General features: G+C 33.6%; 1 protein-coding gene across 1 annotated transcript in view; it reads right to left on the reverse strand.

The window, feature by feature from the left end:
* Positions 1-17,756, reverse strand: part of CHD2 (chromodomain helicase DNA binding protein 2) — a 144,332-nt gene extending 126,576 nt beyond the window's left edge. The window contains exons 1-2 of the mRNA XM_023727811.1: positions 5,681-17,756; positions 5,210-5,340 (exon numbers count right to left, since the gene is read on the reverse strand). Of these exons, the coding sequence (XP_023583579.1) occupies positions 5,210-5,271 (62 nt within the window). The 5' untranslated portion in view covers positions 5,272-5,340; positions 5,681-17,756. The remainder of the gene's footprint in view (positions 1-5,209; positions 5,341-5,680) is intronic.
* Positions 17,757-18,633: the final 877 nt, after the last annotated feature.

Raw genomic sequence — 18,633 nt, forward strand, 5'->3', positions numbered from 1 at the left:
ACCTCTAACATAATGTTTACAAAAAGTACTAACCTCCCAAGAACCAAATACCAACTGGAAGTTTCAGGCTTTTACTAAAGCTTAAGCAGCAAGAATCTAAAACGCCATTCTCCACACAAGAGAAAAACCCAAAGAAGGCTTACTAAACAGACTTAATAAACACTGGTTCTTTAAAAAGTTAACTGGTTCCAAGCGGATTGCAAGCAATTCACTGATAAACTGCTAATCATGATAACCATTTTAACTCATGAAGTAAAGATACCTATTTTGAGCTACAATGCCTTCACTGGAGATTATAGTTCATCCTTCCTGAACAAGACTACAATACTGACTTTCTTTTCCCTCCCACTTTTAGGAACTGAAGGACTAAAATTTTAATACAATCAATCAGAATTCAATCTCAGTGAGGGATTACTGTCTTTTTTCTTGTAGTAGATGCACTTGAAAGACAAAGTTGGTCACTACAGATAATTCCCATCAAGGCTTAGGTTCTATACTACTGAAGTGTCCAAGGTTGCTAAGGTATTTTATGTGCAATAAAATAAAGCTTAATATACATTTGAGCATAATTACAGAACTTCTCATGAACACTTCTATAACACAAACTATGAAAACTCACCTAATGTTCCCATAAACTATCCAAAGAATTATTACCAAAATTTGAAGACTATGTGAACCTACAAACCAACTATTGCAACTAGTTTTACCTTTATACTTTATTCAGAAAATTGAGACATGGCCAAGAAAACATCTCTACCAACACTTCGGAGGTCCACATCTCTTTTGAAGTAGGATCTTTTCCTCAATGAATTAAGAATTTTGAACTATGACCTACTTCATGACAACTTACCCATTTCTGCTACTGCTAAAAACACTCTCAATGTAATGTAAAAAAAATGTTTTTCACCATACAATACAGAAATCCAATAATATAGCCTTCCCTTCATATTTTTAATGCAAGGCTTCATGTTTATTCATTACTGTGAATGAATTATGAAAGAGTAGCTGGTAAATTCTGGTTTTTTGTTTTTTTTTTTTAAATCAGAGATCCTGCTTAGATTTCCAAACCAGGCAGACCATGAGCATCACCTAAGAAGCATTTTAACAAGTTTAACAAGTTTTCCAGGATGGGGGCTCTAAAAAGATGTTTCCCAAGATTTTGCCAAGTGATTCCACTATGAGCGAAGTTTTAGGAGTCACTGTTCTTTAGCAAGTGCTGTTAAAATTAAGAATTGTTTGCTGATGCTTGTTTACATAGTGCCTAATGCTTTAAGCTGTCGTTTTCTAATTAACCTAATGTTTCACAGAAAGTGGAAAATCTTAAAAACTATTTTCTATTCAAGTATTCCACTGTGGATCTTAAAAATAAATCACTTAGCACACACTGACTTTTTTCCATGAAATGTCAACTGAGAAAATGTTTGATAGCAAGAAAAAATGCACGGGGGGGAGTTCAAATAATCCTCCCTTTATGAGACATGTATGAAATAACAGCTGTATTATCAGTTATGATGTTACAATTAAAACAAAAATACCCCCTCTTGTAGTGAAACGTTTTTGCTTACTGGAAATAAAATCAATTAAATTCATTAATCTCTTCACACTGGAAAGAAAAAATAATAAAAACCACTAGAATACCGGAAAAGAAAACGAAAAAATATAAAATCTGTCAAGGTTTCTATTTGAAGGTTTCCGATTAGTACCTTTTACTTTTCCTGAAAAAGCTAAAGTGGCTTCTAAAAGAGGAAAAACATTTATTTGCAGGTTTCCAATTACTGCCTTTTACTTTTTCTCAAAAAGCTGAAGTGGCTTCTAAAAAAGAGAAAAAACATTCTCAGAAACGTGCAAAGTAATACACACTGCACCTAACGTGTAGACAACAGAAAAGGCGGACAGAACTCCCGGCGGACAGAACTCCCGGGAACAAAACCGGTCGGAAAAGCTGCCGACCATCGGAAAGCCCCAAGCCGAGTTCCTGAGTTCCCGGCCTTCAGCCTTCTCCCCTCCCACGCCCTATCTTCAGCGACCGCCGCCCTACCCCGTGGCGGGCGGCCCACTAAGTCAAAGGAAGGAGGAAGCACCCGAGCGGCGCACGCGGCCGGACGTCACTGCGCTCACCCCTCCCCACGGCGAGCCGCCTGACGTCACACGGGCGGGACTGCCCAAGAGCCGCTGCCGTTGACCCTGCTGTTACCAAGCCCGCGCACTGCCAATCAGCGCCCGGCGCCAGCGCCGGCCGGCCTTTGAACCCCACACGGCAACTTCCTGCTGTTTGGCGAGTACACAGTGCAATGCAGTATGTCTGTCAGCGCTGCGGCACAAAGGAACAGCCATTTTGTGACTGAGTTGGACCTGCACCAAGATGCCAGGGGCTCACAGAGCTGCTGCCTGGGCTAACTACCGAGTTGTCTTTTATTTCAACACCAGAGAGCCAAAGAAGGGGTGAGAAAGTAAAAAAAAAAAAAAAAAGAGGTTCTTGATATTTCAGGTTTTCACTCCTTTTCAGTCTTCCCCAAAATCCCGGTTTTTAAGATTTAAGAGTCATAAAATGGCTGCCACTTAAAACTGCCTGTTCCAGTCCAAAAGCAACTGCATATGCCATTTCTAATCATCCCCAGCATTTCAGAATAACTGCTAAATGGCTAATAAAAAGCAGAAGATTTTGCCCACACCTAAGGTTATCAAAATAAACTGGCTCAAAGGCAGAAGACTTGGGGGTAGATTTAATAAACTGTTTCATTTCTTAGGGTAAATTGCAAATGTATCGTCTTAGAACACACAGCAGTCTTGTGTGCACAGTTCCACCAACATTCCTCTATTACCAATTTAGATAGATGTAGAAGTGTATACCACAGACATTACGTATCTCCCTTTAAAATATTTACAGATGCCAATTATTTTTAAAATATTTTTGAAAGTGAACTTTTAATCTTCAAAGTGTAACCTTAGAATTTATTGGCAAAAAAGTACAGAAATACTAACTTATATAATCACTATTAAATAGTGCACTATTCCCAAAAACACGAAAATAACCGGATTTACATAAACTTACACGCAATCCTTTCAGATCCTAAAGTAATTCTCAGACCAAAGTTTATTTGACCTGCAAACTCCTTTAGTCTCCTGTGGCTCAGGCTGCAACCATAATTTCTGTAGTATTCCCTAAGCACTATACTTTGTGCCACGGAAACTAGGTCCTTGTGGAGTAGCTCTGATAGGGAACCAAGCAGTAGTTACCAATACTGTCCCCTAACCTCACCTCACTAGAAATCTATTATATTAAAATACCACCAACATCCTTAAGCTTTACAATTTTGAAAAGAAATTATGTCGTAATTATGTATGTGTAGTTAAAGAATGCAATTTAAGGTAATAGTAATTTAAAAGTAACTCCATCTTCTCTTGACGGAGTCTCAAATGTTTTTGTACATTCATCAGGTATATGATTCAAAGTATAACTGACAGAACTTATTTAAAAGTACAGTTCATGCTTCTTGTTCAGCTGTTATCCCGATGCCAGAAGGCAAATGCATGACATCTTCCACATATTTTTCCAGGTGACAGTAGAAGTATTTAAAGAAGAAAAAAAAAAAAGACTAAGGCAGATTGACTTTTAGAATTAGAAAGCATAGTCTGATCAGTGATGTTAACCACAAACCTTGCATAAGAAAGCCAAAACCCATGTGAGACTATGCAAATCATATACTCAAGGGAGTAAGAGTTTTAGTTACTGAACCTTTAATAATGTGTCTAATATACCCATGGTTTCCTAGTTCTTCAAATAATCTTTACTTTGCAAAGAAATCAGTTTAGGATTAGTAGATAAGTTTTCTGACCTAAATATAACCTTAGAAATTAGATGAGCTCAGTTCAAAACATAGCAGTCCAAACTGTGACAAGTCAATTTGCAAAAGAATTTGGGAATGTATTTTTAAAAGGATGAAAATGTCTTGAAATATAATAAAGCATAAATACAGTTTGACATCTGTAATAAGCAAACCATGTCCAAAACTTTCAAATTCACTAGCCTAATAGTAAAAGTCTATTACCTAGAGAAAATTATAAATTAAAAGCAAAACTGCTAAGAAAATTCACATAACCAATCACATCCTCATTAACTGCATGATTTAAAATTTATAACACTACAGTTCGTAAGTACGTACATCAAGAAATACATTCGTGTATTTTTTTTTAATTATTATACAGGAACAAACAACATCTTAGTGGCTTTATTATTTAGTCACTAACAAGGTACTCCAACAAATGTGAAATCATCATTTGAACAAACATTACATTTATAAGCTTCATAAAATAAAGCATTCCAGACGACTCTGTTGAAAAAGATCAATAAAATTTTAAAGCACCTACAACTAATACATAAGGATAAAATACATCCCAACCAGCAAGCACTGCCAGAATACAAGCATACAAATGCAAACCTTAAAGCATCTTAAATGTAAAAATATACAATTGTAAGCATAATCACAGTAACCAAACACGAAACATAAGTCTATTAACAGTATTCCAGGGATTTCTGTGATCACAGGTTTGATTTCATAAATAGAGAAACTGTAACCATCAAGGAAAGGTTTTGATAAAATCATACCAAAATATTTTAAAATGGTAAGTGTATCCAAAGAAATACAGAGTCAAATAAAAATATAAACTGAGAGGCATCAGTTAAAGGGTTCTTTTCGCAATTTCATTTTAAAATGTACATTTTTTCATTCATATAACTTTCTCAAATGTCTATTTACTATAATTTACTACTACAAGGCTCCTCTATGGCCTTCACTTACAAGTTTGGGTATTCTGATTCTTCAAAGAAAAAATCTGCCTTGTATGTAAAATGGTGCAATGCAGCAATGGCTAAACCGACAAGGTCATTTTTCTGCAGCACAAAAAACCTAAAAACTGAAATTTATTGACAGAAAAACTGTAGTTTACAGGAAAGGCCCCTTTGAATAAAGGTACCTTACCTTTTGACTGCTGTAAGAGGCCTTAAGTCACAACTCAACTTTCATAAATTGCTACCAAAAAATTAGGGTGTGGCATATTAGCAATCTCAAGGTCACGCTTTAAAAAAGGAATCCAAATTAGTAAAATACTTAAAATAAAACAGACAGCAATCCATGTCTGTCAAGGTAAACAATGTAAGCTGAGGTCTCCCCCAAAAAAATAAAAAAGAAAGAAAGTTGATAGCTCATACCTCGATACATTGCTGTGTAGCGAACTGTCCTCCTCTTGGCTTTTGTCCTTATTTCTCATCATCTTTTAATTCTTAAATATTAAGGGGGAGGGGGAATCTGTTTGCTTTGAAGTCCTGTGCCCAGGTATTTACTGTCAAAAGTTGAAAGAAAGGTAAGGTCCCGGCTTCTATCGATGGTTTTTATTATCAGGAACAAAGTCCTGACGATGTAACGATATTGTTATAACACAACAACGGCAAACACCAAAAATCAAAATATTTCTATTTTTTCTTTAAAAAAAAAAGAAAAGCATAAACCGAGCAGGGGAAGCATCACTATCAATAAAGAAAGTTTCTCAAAGTAACACACTGGATACAAATAACAATCTCTGTATCTTATTGCGTCATCCAGGAATTTCTCATATTTACAGAAAACAAAGCAAACTTAAACATAAAAATCTTTAAAATTATCACTAATGATCATGAACTTACCTGATCCATGTAGTAGGTCCAATGCGAGAGTCCTATCTAGTAGAAAAATATCTGATCCCAAATAATTAAAAATAAAGGCAAAATCCTCGATAAAAAACGAAAAATAAATAAAATAGTAGTCAAATATGTTAACAGGTCAAAAAAAAACCACGCAAAAATTAATACTAAAACGGGTCCGGAAGAAAAAAAACCTCATTAGGAGAGCGCACAAAAATGGAGGTGCGCCATGGCTTCTAAGCTGGAAAAAACAACGACCTGGGCTCTCAGTACGGCTGCTTCTTTCCAACAAGGCACGAAAAGAAAGCTCCTAAAAGCTGCTTTTCTCCCTAAAAAAGGTCAGAATCGACCCCAGTAAGTCACTAGGAGAGGCAGGGGGCTGCGGGGGCCCCCTGAGGCTGCCGTAAAGTTAGGGAAAGTTGCGTAAAGTGAGGCGAAGGCAGCGAGCAGAGCGCGCTCTCTCTAAGGCACAGCCGCCATCTAGAGCCTCCTTCCCAGCTCTGAGAGCTCTGCCTTTGATTGACACTCTCTACATTTACCCCACAACTCAGGTGATGTACCATAGACCCACCCCTTCATCTCCACCAAAAAAAAAAAAGATACTCCATCCCAGGGAGCCTAAGGACCCCCACCCCCACACCTCCTTGCCCCTCCAGACCACCCCATCAGGGGGAGGGGGAGGGCTTCTTAACCCCCTCTGGCTTAAACACCCTTTCTAAGCCAGAGAGAAATGTAATTTGTTCCTTTTGTTTAAAGATCTGCTAAATATTTCAGTCCTTGAGCTAAAATAACTTCCTTTCTGGACAGGAAGTGGTGTTTTATCAAGCCATTTTGAAAAAGGGATAATTCTTAGAGAACCTAAAGCTTAGCTTAAGTACTAATCTTTTTAAAAATTACCCCCCCATGGGTAAAATGGTTTCTAAATAAAAGCAAAACCTCAATTTCATAAATTAAATTGAAGGCTTGCAGTCTTTATGATGTATAAAAACCAAATAAAGACAAAATTTAGGAAGGAATTTTCCATCCCAACTGGAAGAAAGGGGTAACTTTTACAACTCAAGAGCGCCTCCCTAGTGTTCAGATGTATTAGAGCAAAAATTAATGCAATCAGTTTTTATTCCAAGAATCTCACCATTTTTCTTTCTCTTTCCACAAAATTATTTAACCCATTATATAACCTTGGAAACTTGATCAAGAAAATTCTCATAACCACAATATATTTACTTTCCACACTGATTTAGGCAAAACCAAGTTCTTCAAATTCAAGAATAGGGACCTACCATGGTCACCTTTAAATCACAAACCGAAGAAACTCAACCCCAAAACCAACACACACATCCCAAACTTTCCCTCAAATCTCAGATTTCAACTCGAAGTATACATCCATTTCAACAATGGTAAATAGCTCATATCAGGTGGCAAGTTATCAAATAAATATCACGAAGCAAATTCTACTTAAAACCATGAAATCTATGGAAACAAAATTATTACTTATACCAAAAGCAAGTATTCAATACCCTTTCTTTCAACAAATACTCCAAACAAGTAAACACACACACCCCCAAAAAATCCAATCCATCTTTCTTACTCAACATACAATCTGCCATAGTATGGTCCTTCCCTCACCGAAGAACTCCATTTTAGATTAAACCCAACAAAAGCAACCAGGTTGAACCGAGGTAAATATAAAATCCATAATCAAACCTCCAACTCAATTCTGTACGCTCTAAAGATAACTTTTGTTCCAAAATCAAAATCCAAAATTCCACTTTTGAATGTATACAAAGACCAAACCGTTCAACTTAGTCATTGAGAACAAATACTGCACATGTATTGATCATGGATATGTATGCTATGGTATTTGACATTAATCACAAACACAGTATGATTAAATATTTCTGACAAAAAAATATAGGTTTAATTATATACCTTGGTCTCTGTATAATACAAAAATATAATCAACCTTTCATTTGGTCTATCCAAATAAAGGCTACCATCTTTACAATAGTTATTGAAACTGATAAAAGATGAGCAATAAACTAAACCTGGTATTCATCTGGCATTTGAAATTAAAACAAATTATCTGTCGTATGATGTCATTCATTTAATCTGAATTCCAACTGTACAGGGTAAGAAACATATAAGAAAATAATTCTATTTCGTATTTACTTAAAATATATTTATAAACATTACCACCAATATTTTAAGCCCTTTTATGAATATCCTAAGGACTCTTGCCTATAAATGCAACACATTTTCTCCTAATATTAAGACAACAGAAGGCATCAGTTTAAATATTGAAATCAACATATTCCATTGCAATGCATTTATTTATAAAATTAAAAAGCATTGGTAACAGGTACCTTTTCTATCAACACAAAATAATTCAGAGAGAAATACTGTTATCACTCATCCTGAATTGTGGGGCAAAAGGTATTTTGAATTAAAAGTTCATTAAAATCTCATGACACACTGAAGATTGTATTATTACCCACTGGTTAAGTTGTTTTTGCCAAGGTGTTTCAAGAAAACACAAATGAAATAGCATTTCAGCCAAATGACTATCTCAAAGCACAAATAAATTTTCATGACTCTGTGGACACAGACAAAACATTTTCCAGTACACCACTTCCATTTTACCAGCTTTATTCAGTACACTTTACTGCTAGGCAACTGTAAAGGTCAAAGCGTTATTAAGGCCCTAAGTGAACACTGAATGAAATGGATTTAAAAAAAAAAAAAAAAACAGCCCAAACTGAGAAAGTTTAAAGTGTTAGAAATTTTATTAAAGGTTAACAAGCCATAAGGTCATACTCATACAAAAATTGCAAAAACTTCCAGGCATACAAACTATTAACTATGTTAATGTGCCATCTTTCTTCTCCAAATGTCAAAAACGTCCTTCTTTTAAACAATACAAAAAGTCTTTAGAAAGTCAAATCCATTGTCCATTTGTGTTGGGTAAGAAACCTATATCTTCATTTCATGGAATCCATGTTAAAAGAACCCTGTCTTGGTTGCATATTATCACAGCACTCTTGTATTAATCCATTTTTCACAATTCCCCATAGTAGACTGCCATCTTGGTTTCTGAGAGGGAGGGTCCATTTGACTCTTCAAGCTGACTGGGTGCTTTATGAAAAAATTAGAAGAAAAAAAAATGCTGTTGGAATACCAGTGATCTTTCTTATTCCTTCAAACAGAGAACATCCACCCACCTTGAAGATACCCTTACCATGCACAAAGCTTTACATTTGCAGCAGCTTTAGGCTATGAAACTTTGTATTATTTCAAAGTTGTATGCACTGAACTCAAGGTCTGACTTACTTATAACTTCTCAATATTAAGAATCAAGGGAAGACTGTATACAAGTAACAAAGTTCTGTCACAGATACATTTGTATCCATAAAAAAGTGGCAATGAGGAGTCACAATTTTTAATATTTAACACTAACATTGTTATATTGTCTATATGAAAAGTAAAAACAAAAATCAAAGTTCAAAACTCAGAAGCTAAATCACAGCAACAGTGAAAATTCTAAATCTCAGTGCAGAAAATCTCCAAGCTTCTTAAAAGAAAACTAAATATAGAAAAGAATCTTAAAGGATAAAAAAAAGAAGTAGCAGATCATAGCATAGTTTTCCAGTCCAACAGATGTTAATTAATTTTACTTAAATAATGCAAATAGCCTATATAGATACCATCATCTTTAACTGTACATCTGAGAATGCAGGAAATATGCAGCCACCAGGAAAAAAATCATCAAAAATGCCAAGCATCCACCCAGCTTATTCAACATTTGCCATAAAATGCTGTATGTTTTCACATTATATACAACTAAAATAAAACTCTCATTGCAAAATATCAAATGATCTTCACACACAAAAAAATTCTTTACTTAAATAATTTGAACTGAAGAGAGAAGTGGGAAGTTGGGTGATTTTACTGAAATAAATGATCTTGATTCATCAAGATCAAATGTTAATTGCAAGAACAAGTTTTAAACCCTGGTCTTCGCTAGACATTTTGCAGCTCTCCAACCAAATTTATGTAAATACAATCAGGGTGACTGACTTGGAAGCAATTAAATATAAGGGCATTTTTGGTTATTAGGTAATTTCCTTGTCTTCTAGACTATAATTAAGGTATGTTGTCTATTACTCACAATACAAAAATCTACTTAAACTATTTGGTTAACGAAGAGACACTGCCACCCATACAAAAAAAGTTGACTGGAAAGGAGTGTCACATCAGTAACAACCAAAAATAAGGTACTTCTCCTTAGTAAATGCACCTATTTCTCCCCAGCCTTAAAAGACTAATTGAATACCGCGTTCATTCCCCGTATCAGTAAAACATCTCTCATTTGAACTGTTCATTCCTTAAAATTAAGGGCCTTACACTTCTAGATGCATAAAAATAAAAACCCTTCATTCTACTCTCGAACAGCTGACTATAAGACAATTTTTCCCCAATATGTTAAAACACAACTAAAATAAAGCTTTAAAGCTTTAATCTCTAAATGAAGTTAGTCATGAAAATACTATTATGATGAACACCATCACTAAAAATACACTGATATAAAGCTACAAACGTTTCAATAGCTAGAAGTGCCATTTATTCAACTGGTGCATTAAATGATAAACTCAATGCTTTATATCTTCAGTAATGAGACTAGAGGTAAAATTTATCCAGGGCATTTTCTTTTTAAACCTTTGTTTTAAAAAAAATTAAAGAAAATCTAACATTATTTAAATCATTCCAAAATTATTCAATAAAATGCATTGGTTTAAAAAAGTGTGTTTATGTGACAACATAGATTAGAAAATATTATAACAAGTTGGTTATGCGATCATATACATTCATCACAGACTTGAAATGTTTTTTAAAAAGTAATGAAGAATGCCAAAAGAGAAAGATTAAAAAGTCATGATAAATCTGCACTCCTTCAAAGCTAAAGGTGGAAACTTAAAAGGTCAAGTATCAAAGCACCTTAAAATAGAAACGGTAAGGGGTTTACTCAAGTTTATTGTCATGGAATTCCAAAGTCTTATAAAAGCTAAATTCACAAGTAAGTAAAGTTATATTAAAAAACAAAACAAATCAGACGTGTTTTGAGTCTGGAGGTTTTTTTGGTAAATGAAATCCTTACTAGTTTCTCATCTATACAGTGTAAACACTAGTAGTACCTACCTCTTGTGGTTGCACTGAGGACTAAGTGAGTTAGTACATTTACAGTACTCACAACAGTGCCTGGTGTGTAGGAAGACCTCAACAAGTATTAGCTATTATTCCTATATACCAGAGAGGAAAGTAACCAAAGTATTTGAGGACCTAGAAGCTACCCTTACAGAATCAAGATAATTTACATTCCAATAGTAAGGAAATCTCTGAAGAACACATAGGGTCAATTATTTAAAGATACAACACTTTCTGGTTTGAAAACAAATCAGTCTTGCATCAAAATAAAACCAGTATCTAATACCTAACTAACTGGGTAGGGTTTAGATGTCAAAACTCCACTAATGACTTCTGAGTTACTGTAGGCATACTGAAGAGATGATGCTTTGATCTAGGATTCCATCAGCAGACAGATTTACATCATTTATGTATTTCACATATAAGCTTCAAGCTCATAATTTGGAAGGCTAGGAGAATTTTTCCACTGTAATATTCACTAGTTTATACTTCTCTTTTAATGAAAATGGCTTGTTCTAAATTACCAATTCCCAAAGGCAATGATAAAAGCTTGTAGGGAAACATATGATAAGTAACTGCTACCTCTTAACATCACTCCAAACTGTACATCCGCAAGTTAAGAACAAGAAAATTGAGCATGGAGGTCTTTAAATTCTACCTCAGAAAATTTGTTCTAAAACACTGGAACATTATAAAATTGTTAGTTGAAATGCAAGCGATTCATCCTATGGATTGGGTTTAAGAAAGATTCCTCTAAATAAACAAGGTCATTGCCTCTATTTCTCAGCAAGTTTGTCCCATTTTTAATAGCGAAGAAATATGTGGGGAATTGGAGTGAGCAAAGGAAAAAGGAATTATTAATGATTCTTAAATTTTAAAATGAGTGGCTATAACAAAGCTACTATTATATCGATGTAACTTTATATTATTTTAAAACTCACTTATTACAAAACTACAATCTAGAGAATAAATTCATCCTTCCCATCATGCAAGTAAGGCTCTTAGTGCTTATAACTTGATTTCCATCTTCTTTGTATTGGTCTTGAAATTTTAAAACATTTATGGGAGATAGCCCTAAAAAGTAAATCCATGTATTTTGCCTTATTACCAAAAACAGCTTGAATCTTCAATAAAATATGCATTAACAAATCTGGGTCTCCTGAGTAAGATGGTCATAAAAACTAACTACATAATTATTTAAAAACAACTAGCCAGCTGTTAATCACCATAACAAGGTCAATTACAATAACTAAGAAATCATCTTCTTTAAGGTTTTACAAATCAAATCATCCCAATTGTCCTTATCAGTTTAAAATTTAACTACATGTGCATGTTAAGAGATTGAGAGCTTTAGTTTATCAACTTTAATTTTTACTGAATCAAAGTTTTGGCTTTCAGGCATACCTAAAAATTAATATTTAAAACATTAAAACTTGTTTTAATAATCAACTTCACTATATTTTTCAATTAGACCTAACACTAGATTTACATCTAATGCATTTAATAGAAACTACATTTATATAATAAATCAAAAAGTATTCATTGAGCATCCATTATGTGCAAGGCAATTAACTCTTCAAAACAGAATCAATTAGACATGAGGCTAATAATTGTACTATATTAGGAAAAAAGTTCTCACCTCTGTCCTCACCTCCCCCCACTATGAAATAACACAAAAAGAATTTCACTAATTTTGTTGGCCTTATTAGCCATTTATAGATGGAATTAGCCATTTACAGATGGAAGCTGAAGCAGTGGTAAAAAACAAAGAACTACCCTCTAGAATTGAGATTCCCAAATATAATTCAAAAGAATTATTCTCATAAAACAGCTAACATGTAATTCTATAGCATACCTAAGAAGTTCTGTCAACAAGAAATCCTCTTGGAGAATTCATCCAAATTCTTTTATACAGCCTTCCCATCCACTGTTTCCCACAATTTCTCAAGTTGAAAGTTAGAAGAACTAGTCCACAGTAGTGGTAACCAAGTCTTCTAATAACAAAGCCCAGCCCCAATATCAATCAGGCTGAAGGATTTTTTGTTAGGGTTTTTATTTAAGAAAACTTCACAATTAGTTAATTAAAAGAAATAATTAATTACTACATTGAAATTCATGAAAAGTATGTTCAATTTTCAAAAGGGAAGACAAGGGCTTCTGAGTTCTACAAAGGTAGGGAAAAGTTGACAAGAGGAGTGGATATAGGACAAGGGTTGGCAAGCTTTCCTTAAAGGACCAGATAGTAAATATTTAAGTCTTTGTGGCCACTGGGTACAACTCCTCTCAACTCTGCCACTGTAGTGGGAAAGCAGCCACAGACAACATCTAAGGTGAACGGGCATGGCTGTGTTCCAATAAAACTTTATTTACAAAAATAGGAAGTAGTTTGCCAACACCCAGCTAGATCTAGGATCAAATGTTAGAAGCATGTTCAAATGTGGGTTTATTTGCATTTCACCTTTGCCAGAGTATAAAAATAAAGAAAGCAGAAAAGAATAGGTTAAAGTAAATTAATAAGCAAAACTTTAATAGTAAACTTCACAACCAAGCTAATGTTGATTTATCTTCATAGTGTTTGATCTTTACTAAATCCCGCTATATTTTTACAATTTTGACTCAATTACTCAGAACATCAGTCAAATCTGAAACTAAAAAACATATTTAAAATGTAAATTAAACTTACTAAATGCTTCCAACGTCTACTACTTTGTATAGGTCCTTCAGAGAACTCAGTCTCGGGATTCACATTTCTGTAAAGGGCAAAAAGAATATAATTTTATGCATAGAAAAAGACAAAAATAGATTAAATGCCATGATTTACACCAAAATATCTTATACTAACCATTCACTGGTAGACCAAGAGATATATGTATTTATGAACAACAGTCCAAAGAGAAGATCACTGTGTATCACTCCTGAACAATTCACAACTATTTCATCTAGTAGTCTTTCATCTAATCTACTTTCAAGCCTTCTAAAGGAAAACTCCCATTACCTGCCTGCAAGGCATTTTTCCCCCATTCCTTAATTTTACCATATTATTTCACATTATTTGTACTTTTATCAAGTTTTCTAAAATAAGGTACTAGAAAGGAACCTTATACGCTATAGTTATTAATTCTATTGCTCTATTCAACTAAAACAACAAAAATCAGTTCTAATCCTTCCTAAAATACAAACATGTTAAGAAAAACATTATATCCATACTTTTCACTAGTTGGACTTAAATACCCCAATGAACTAAACATAGAAAGTAGTATTTCCTACATCCTACATTTCAATACAGGTATATACTTTCCTTTTACCAGTAATCTCTGCTTCCAAGTATATTATTACAATAATATGTAGATTTACCAAAAAAAGCTTAAAAGTTCAATAAAAATGTAGCAATTGAAGGTTTTTAAAATGCTAATAAGAGCAGAGCTTAAGTTTATAATTTATTAAACTAAAACTAAGCTACCCAAATGCTATTCCTAGACTGGGTTTCAAACTATAGAGCAATTCCCTGATTATCTCACCATATCTAAATGTCTTTAGTCATTTTGATGAATCATAATCAAGAAATGGCAAAGATGTGCTTCAAAATTACCTGTAAGGATATAATAAGGTGCTAAAATATCCTCCCAGCAAGTTAACAAATCAAACAATTTTAAAAGAAACATAGCATTATTTATTTTTACACTTCCAAATTTAATCCGAGCTTATGAGAGAATTTTGTGAACAAGGACAAATCTTAAATCAACCAAGCAATATAAATGCATTTAACTACTAAGAGCAGAAAAGTGTGGAATTAACCCGTGAAATTTTCATGAAGAAAATGTCTAAGGGAAATCTCTCACACTGATCTAACAATATGGCACTTATTAATAATACGGTGCAATCAGTTCAAATCCACCTAGAGGCGCCTGGGAAGAAAGGCCTGGAGATCTGCTTTTGAAAGACCTCTATGGGGTGCAGTTCTCCACTGACATGACATACATGAAGTCATCACAAATCAGAATCCACTTGACGGTAACTAGTTTGGTTTTTGGTAGCAGTAGTTATGTATGTGCCTCTGGGTTCTGACTCCATCAGAAACAGGAAAAGGACTTGAATCTCACTTCGCACCACCACAAAAATTACTGACTCCAATATCATCTGTCATTTCATAGCATCTCCTTCCCAAAAGGTGACAAAGTTTAAAATAGTACTTTGGCTTCACTGCAAGGTGGGTGTAGGAAGGGGATTGATTTTCAGCTTAAACTGTTGACAAAAACGGGTATTTTGCTCATATTCCTACCTATACTAATCTTTTGCAGAAGTATCTGTTTTCTGACTTATTTAACATTAAATTGTACGTATAATACTAACAACCATTTTTGTTGCTGGTCCATTTATAATAAAAAGCAAGGAGCACTTTAATCAATTCTTGTATCATCATTATTAGCCTATTTGTGCTTTTAAGAGTACTTGGTTTTGTCACCTTTTAAAATCCTTAAAACAATACTTTTATTAAAAATAAAATCTGAGAGTACTATGAAATATAAATCTACAAAAATAAGGTCTTGAAAAAGTCATTAACATTAACAAGAAACCTTGGCTACATTCCTAAGACAAACCATTAAAATTATACGAAATATAACTAGCTTGACATTCTAAAATAATTACTATTTCATAAATATTAAAAGATGTAATTGTTTCTTTGAGAAATACTCAATCTCAAACAAATGGCTTAGTTTCAAAAGGAAAAAGGAATGTTTTCCAAAACACAGACCTACTGAGCTTTACACAATGTGTAAACCAAAACTTTATCAAATTATTGTAGAAAACATACCACTTGAATGTTATCTATGCAACTAAATCATATACGTATCCTTTTTATTTGTAATAAGAGGTTCAAATTGTATTGGAATTTAAATTGTAAAAGTTACTTCATTCAAAAATCATATCAAACTGGAAAATTAAAATAAAAGTTTGCACTGAACCACTCAATCTGGAAGGGGAAGGTAGTTGATAAAATGAGGGTATTTATCTTTGAATTTGTAGAAACTTCTTAAAAGAAATTGAATAGATTATATTAGGCATGCAAAATATAAATCCGCTCATTTATAATCCTAATGGTCAACTACAAATGTTAGATAAATATACTTTAAACTTTAAATATATTTAATAGCTATTACAAAAAATGTAAATAATGCTTTTATTGCAGCTTCTATATCAATTTTTCTTTAAAAACTATTTCATACTTTAACTGCCTCATTAAGGTAAATTTTCTAACATCTGAATTTATATTATTTATTACAATTTTGGAATGTCTAAGAATCAGTAAGAAAGTCAGATATAATACCTTGACCTGTATTGTATTACTTCAAGTTTCACCACAGAAACATACCTGATTTGCAATGCAAAAATTATAAAGACTACACTCCAATTCATATAAAAGAATTAGGCACCCCTTATAATTTTTTTTTCACCCAATTTAAGAGCTGAAAGGGATGTAAGAGATTGGAAATTCCAAATTCCTTATACAAATTAGGAGACTAAAGTCTAGAGAATAAAATGTCAAGATTACAGATAGGGCTAATTTAAATTAGAACCTGGGTCTCCTGATTGCTGAATCAGTTATACTTTCCATTATATCACACGTCTCTCATTAAGGGAGAAGATGGAGATATCCTCAATTTTTCCCCTTAAGCCTCTCCATGAATGAGGAGAAAAAGTACATTAATCGGTTGTTCATAGCCCAAATTTCTAAATAATCAAGAAACAATTCTGCACAAAATAAACTAAACTTGAAAGAAGATTTACATTCAAAATTACTTATTTCAAATACTCTACATCATGTCATAGTTATTTAAACATTTTCATTAACTATGGGCATAGTTTCTTTCATTTCTTTGGCACTTCAAGCAATTTTTTTTTAAACATGTAGTTACTACCAGAATGACAAATGCAATCTAATCACCAACTCAATCAGGTGATTTTCACAATTCAAGAAATAGTTCAAAATTTAAAATATTTAAGTATTTGTGACTTTGGTTCCTAAGCATAAAAAAGTGAGGTAAACTAATAATTTACCTTTCTCATGAAATAGTCATTTCAGGTAACATAATAATATGTACATTTACATTTGTCCTCATTAGCCAATCAACTTTGTCCATTAGAACTTTTGTTCATTATACAAGGTTGGCTCAAGCACTATTTTAAATATCAAGTATCAGGAATGCTGAATTCTATTAGACTGGGGATTAATTTAGAAGTTACTATGTATCATTTAGGAGATTTTTATTAAAATTACTTCTAGGGTAAAAAAAAAAAAAAGAAAAATCTTCATATAACATTTCTAACCTTCTTTAGCCTTTTATCTTTCCTTTTTGATGGATCAAATTATACCTTTGGTAGGACACTAAAAATTCATTGCCAAGGTATACTTACACTTACGTTACGCTCCACATAGGTTTCTGTTTTGAGAGACTCAAATCTCAATTTTTATGACAGTGCCCAACCACACCTGAATGCTAATCTGATGTGCTACCATTTGTATACCCAAACCCGTTGCCAATGAGTCAATTTTGACTCACAGCAACCCTCCATGACACAGCAGCACTGCCCCATAGGGTTTTATACAGGAAACCCTAATCTTAGCATTTGTGTTAAAGCATGGGATGATGAATGTTCTGACTTTGCATATGTTTTAAGTACTATACATAGCTGAAAAGCCTAACATTTAATTTTTTTTTGCATGCTAAAACATAATTTGACCAACTGTAAAACGGTTAAAGAGAAAAAAATAAGCCAAACCAAGGCAATAAAAATATTTCCTTTTTCAAAGACCAGACTTAATGGTCTGAGACTGGAGGTACCCCGGAAGACATGGTCCCCGGACTATTAGCCCAGAACTGAAACCATTCCTGAAGCCAACTCTTCAGACATAGATTAGACTGGACTATAAGACATAAAATGATACTCATGAGGAGAGTGCTTCTTAGCTCAAGCAGACACATGAGACTAAACGGGCAGCTCCTCTCAGGAGGCGAGATGAGAAGGCAAAAAGGGACTGGAACTGGCTAAATGGACACAGAAAATCTGGGGTGAAAAGGAGGAGTGTGGTGTCACATTATAGGGAGAGCCAACTAGGGCCACATAGCTACGTGTATATAAATTTTTGTATGAGAAACTAACTTCAACTATAAACTTTCACTTAAAGCACAATTAAAAAAAAAAAAAACATATATTCCCTTTTCCACCTATTTCAATCAATGGAATAAGCCAACATGAATTAATAAAGATTTTTACTTTAGTTTCCACATAAATTTCAAGGATAAAGGTAAGCCTGCCCTCATCTTAATTGGTTGTTCGGCTATTGTTAAAATTTCCCAATATACTCCTTACTATATTACATATTTCCTCTGCCCAAAATCACTTAGCAAAAACAGCTTGACATAAATTTCTAGATTCAGTGTTAAGAATAAAGACTATTTCTTTAAAAACACCTGTGAACATATTTTCTTATTAACGTTATCTAGCTTTAAGATGTCAAAGAATTGTATACTAGGCATATTGGGCACAATTCCTATTTCCCATTTATGCTTTACAATTACTAAGCTATAGTCTTTTTAGACACATTATTCTAGTTTCCAGAAAAATAGCTCATTTTTGTACCTGTTTAAAAACAAACTCATGAAAACCAGTAAAATGAATATTCTGAATCTATCAAATTACTAAGATATGAACGTGTTTTGAGATCTTGAAATACACGTCTCTGAAGTTTAAGGTCA

Source organism: Trichechus manatus, unplaced genomic scaffold (assembly GCF_000243295.1).
Source record: "Trichechus manatus latirostris isolate Lorelei unplaced genomic scaffold, TriManLat1.0 scaffold00019, whole genome shotgun sequence".
Lineage (NCBI taxonomy): Eukaryota > Metazoa > Chordata > Mammalia > Sirenia > Trichechidae > Trichechus > Trichechus manatus.